The sequence below is a fragment of the Alosa pseudoharengus genome, unplaced genomic scaffold, assembly GCF_046254945.1.
Source record: "Alosa pseudoharengus isolate Yale_2024_CS ecotype anadromous, Long Island Sound unplaced genomic scaffold, YU_APseudo_1.1 YU_APseudo_1.1_scf_22, whole genome shotgun sequence".
NCBI lineage: Eukaryota > Metazoa > Chordata > Actinopteri > Clupeiformes > Clupeidae > Alosa > Alosa pseudoharengus.
Window position 1 is genome coordinate 7,712,120 of NW_027468680.1, and position 5,000 is coordinate 7,717,119.

The 5,000-nt window shown below is 45.6% G+C and overlaps 1 protein-coding gene across 1 annotated transcript in view; it reads right to left on the minus strand.

Annotated features, from left to right (window-relative positions):
* Positions 1 to 5,000, minus strand: part of ush2a (Usher syndrome 2A (autosomal recessive, mild)) — a 319,377-nt gene that overhangs the window by 214,920 nt on the left and 99,457 nt on the right. The window contains exons 28-29 of the mRNA XM_076300107.1: positions 3,790 to 3,870; positions 605 to 793 (exon numbers count right to left, since the gene is read on the minus strand). Coding sequence (XP_076156222.1) covers positions 605 to 793; positions 3,790 to 3,870 — 270 coding nt within the window. The remainder of the gene's footprint in view (positions 1 to 604; positions 794 to 3,789; positions 3,871 to 5,000) is intronic.

Genomic DNA, 5,000 nt, shown 5'->3' on the forward strand with positions numbered 1-5,000 from the left:
TGGCTGTTTTTAAGTGTTGATGTGCATGTACATCTTCATGTCACTGTGTGTGTCTATGTGTCTGGTGTGTGTTGGTGTGTGTTGGTTGTCTGTTTGGTTGGGCTTAAGAGGGCTCATTAGCATTGGATTTGGTGTACATATATGTTTATGTACACGTGTGTGTCTTTGTATGTGTGTGTGTTTTGTGCATATTCATGTTTTAGTCATGGTGTGTGTGTGTGTGTGTGTACGTGTGTGTGTATTGTGCATATTCATGTATTAGTCATGGTGTGTTTGTGTGTGTGTGTGTGTGTTACCTGTCAGATGCACTGTGTGATGGAGGAAGGTGCCAGTGAAGGGGGGCCGAGAGGGCTGGTCCTGGTTGTGTGTGTGTGTGTGTGTGTGTGTGTGTGTGTGTGTGTGTGTGTGTGTGTGTGTGTGTGTGTGTGTGTGTGTGAGTGAGTGAGTGAGTGTGTGTGTGTGTGTGTGTGTGTACACGTGTGTGTTACCCGCCAGGTGCGCTGTGTGGTGGAGAAAGGTGCCAGTGATGGGGGGCCGAGAGGGCTGGTCCTGGTTGTGTGTGTGTGTGTGTGTGTGTGTGTGTGTGTGTGTGTGTGTGAGTTACCTGTCAGGTGCGCTGTGTGGTGGAGGAAGGTGCCAGTGATGGGGGGCTCGGAGGGCCGGTCCTGGTTGTACGCCGTCACCACGTACTTCTCAATTACACCCCTGACCTCGCCAGGCCCGTCCCAGCTCACTTCCGCACTGTAGCCGTTCACACACTCCGCTCGGGAGGGAGACGACACACTCGTAGGGACTGGTCAAGAAACACATCACAGAGAGAGAGAGAGAGAGAGAGAGAGAGAGAGAGAGGGATGGGAGAGTGGGACGGAAAGGGAGGAAAGATAGAAGAGAGAAAAGAGGGAGAGAGAGATGGGGAAAAGTAAAGAGAGAGAGAGAGAAAGAGAGAGATGGGAAGAAAGAGAGGAAGAGGGTTGGTGAAAGAATGTGTCATGGAGGCAGAAAGTGGAAAAAGAGAAAAGAGGAAGCGACAGAATACGGTAGAGGTGAAGAGAGAGGTAGAACATGGCAGAGGGAGGGATAAAAATAGGGAAAAGGTATGAGGAAAAAGTGAGGGAGTGAAGAGGGAGAGGAGAGGATTGAGGCGATGGAGAGAATAAGAGAGAGAGAGAGAGAGAGAGAGAGAGAGAGACGATGGGGGAAGAGTGTTAAGGAGAGAGAACGAAAAAAAAAGGGAGGAGAAGAGAATATTGGGATAAAAAGAGAAAGAGAGAGAAAGAAACAAGGAGAGAAAGAAAAGAGGATGAGAAGTTTAGGGCGACAGAGAAATAGAGAGAGAACGAAGAGAGGTGAGGAGGAGAGAGAGATAAAAGCAAAGAGGAAGAGATAGGGAAGAAGATGAAAAAGTGATAAAGGGAGGCAGAGATAAAAATAGGGAGAGAAAGAGGGGGGAGGGAGGGAGGGGGGATGAATAGGGAGGAAGAAAGAGAGAGGGAGAGTATGTCACTCCAAAGGAAAGCAGCACACAAATTCTCACCTTTAATAGAGCCAGTAAATCATATGGCACCATTAGCATGAATGCAATTTATTAGAGTTGTAACTTTTTCAGTGCTGATTTAATAGGACTGAACATCTACCATTCATTCATTCGTAGCTATATTTCACAAGCACAAGGGTTTGGGCCTTTTCCCCTCTCCAGGTTCATCTTTTAAGAAATTATAATGACGGCCTCAAACAGACATCAAAATAAAAAATTTCTTCTGGAGCACAGGCATCCTAAGCTACTTACTAAGCTACTTAACAACAAACAAGGAGGTAAGTAGTAAACACCTTAGGATGCGCTTAAAAACATGCGCGCGCGCACACACACACACACACACACACTCACACACACACACACGTATAATCAAGCTTATTTACACAGATTTTAGGTTTAAATGACAAATCATAATTCCCATAATCAACAACATCAACATTGCCGCAATTAGTATAATTCCACATAATCATTATAAATCACTCCAAGCCCACAATTAAACTTCACCGTTTTAGTGTGCAACTTCCTGGCAGAGCACAAGCCCAATGAGGCAGACTAAAGCTAAGTCAGATGCAACGCGCCACCTCTCTGCTGAGGGCTGGAGGGAGGGGGGGGGGGGGGGGGCACCAAAGAAAATCACAGCCAGTAACAAAACTGTTTTGACAAAATGTGTTTTCATGTTGATTAGTGCTGGGTGACGTGGCTCTTAAAAAACTCTGATCTTGCAGAGGAGAAATGTTGATATGCAGTGATTAGATATAATAAAATCTGTTTAGTCAAATAATGTTTATATAGTTATATTAAGTTAACACATCATACAATAATACATGTTAATATTTGTGTTCAATTACGAAGAAAAATGGTGCTCACAGTTCTGCAAAAGAATGCACATGGACACTTTTCTGCATATGGAAAATGTAAATTGCGCCACCACTGAGCAAAAACATCACCACACAACTAAATTATCAATATTGCAATATGAAAAATGCTTATGATATAGAACAATGATCACAAATGACATACGATGTGACGGAACCCTAATGTTGATCTAATGACATCACCGTGCATGATGGTGGTACTAGTACTACAGAGTAAAAGGTCAAAGATTAAATAAGCAGATCAACAATAATTTTATATATACAGTACAGTAAAACAGTAATGAATTGCAAATACTGGTAGATATCTTTAATAACCATATTTTATTCTATAATTGTGCTTCATGTTCAACAATATGATAAAATCATATTATTCATTGAAACTGCGGCAGTAGATAACACATGATAAAAATGACTTTTGCTTAGCATATTTGTTAATGTTAACCTTGTTCATAGGGTTTTTAATGTGTGTTTAAATGCAAAAAAAATAATGATTTTACCTATTTAAACATAAACCACTGCAGGATTCGATTAGACACCTAATTTCCCACATGCAAAGTTGTAATGCAAAGCTTTGGCCTCAGTTAGTGAAATTGCCCAAAGGCCTTTTATCCAGCTGTGCAGCGAGTCAGCAAATCTTACTCCTTGTTTTACCCTCGATGTTAATTAGCAACCCGACCTGTTTAGAAAGCAAAAATATAAACGTTCTGCTTCAATCAGTGAAAACACTTTTTTTTCTTTTTCAATTCAGCTGTGCAATGAGACAGCACATTCCTCCTCCTGCGTTTCACCTCTTGTCTTAATTAGCGAATCTGACCCGCCTGCGTCTGAACCGTCTTCTCTGAGCACCTCTCCTGTCTGCCGCTGGGGGACCCAGCTGAGCTGAGGGAGATCCAGAGCGGCAGGGGGGGCCGAGGGCCTGCGCTCTGCCTGGGGGAGAGGCTCCTCACTGGGCTGCCCGGCTCCTTCATCTCCCTGGCGGCTCCAGGCTTCATTTGTAATAAGCCGTGATGTGTTGCGCGACGCTGTGCCGCGCCGGGCCGCACTGCGGCTGGGCTGTGGCGCTCGCTCGCTTGCTCAGTGATGCGCGCTCTTACCGAGGGCCTGGTGATAAGCTTTATCGCCCAGCGCCATCTCATCTTCCTGACTTGTACATATATTGTGGCGATAAGAATAAAATGGGATGGCCTGAAAACTATGACACAAACAAATAACACTACAGGAGATGGAGGAGGGTTTGCAGGGGTGTGTGTGTGTGTGTGTGTGTGTGTGTGTGTGTGTGTGTGTGGGGGGGGTGCTCTGCGGCAGAAGGAGGGAGGAGGGGGGGGGGCTGAAGATCTGTTCTGAGGGATCCTGTCGCATATCGTGTTGTCGTGTATTTACCTGTCTCTCGACTGCGTCCGCGTTCCCAAGGACCTGCTACCCAGCCGCCCTCTCCAGACGCCATCACTCTGTACAGGTACTCTAAAGAGAGGGAGACAGAGAGAAAGATAGAGAGAGAAAGAGAGAGGGAGAGAGACAGAGAAATAGTTGATACTTATCTATTTAGACTAGTATGTAACTTATTCATGGAACACACCAGAGAACACACTCAACATTAGAACATTTTGACAATATATACAGTATGTGATGCTGGTACTGGGAGAGATTGGAAAACGGAGAGAGAGAAGGCAAGGAGAGACGAAGAGAAACAATATAATACAATATATATATATAAAGATACTAAAATGTAATAACAAAATAAGCTCATTAGCATCCTTTTATAACAAGTCTTGTTAATTGAATATAGTCACAGCTGCCTTCCTTAAATACCACTTGTACAGGGGATCTAGAGACACGAGGTAAAAGACAAAAGGAAAGTTAATGCAACACCAGGAAGAGAAAAACGGAAGTCAAAAGAACACAGGAAAGAATAATAAGCTATAAAAGGACGCTGAGGAGGTGAGGACTGGGGTTGTCTGGCAGCTACAAATCCCAGCCCATCTAAATTCTCTCTCCGTTTTATTTTATTGCACTATATCAGCCGTGCCACATGTGTGCCCCCTCCAGAGCGACGCGCCCGCTACAGTGGCACAGAGATCATTTATGTTACAGGAGCCCCGCGTCGGGGCCCGCTGCTGTGACGTGCGACGCGACATGGCGCGACGCTGCACCACGGCAACCGCGCGGCGAGCTAGCTGCTACTCCGTCAGCGGCGGCCTGCCAAAGCCGAGGAGCTGCCCCCAAAAACTTATGCAGATAAATGTGCCGTGGCGGCGAAACAGACCTCTGACAGATATCCCACAGTCTGAGCCGCAGACTGATGGGTCTGCCACGGGACTGAATTTTTAGCTGTTCCGCTATCACTCAAGGGAGAGCAGAGACACGGGGAGAGAGGGAGATGGAGAGGGAGGGAGAGAGAGAGAGAGAGAGAGAAAGGGAGAGAGGGAGGGAGGATGGAAGGCACAAAGACAGCAAGAAATGGAGAGAGAGGAAGAGAGGGAGAGATAGCAGGCTATATTTGTCCATGCGCACGAGAGAAGCTGCCGCTCTCGACACTTTTACAATAGTGCTGATGAGGAGGACACTGGTAGCTATTTAGGATGTGACCTTTC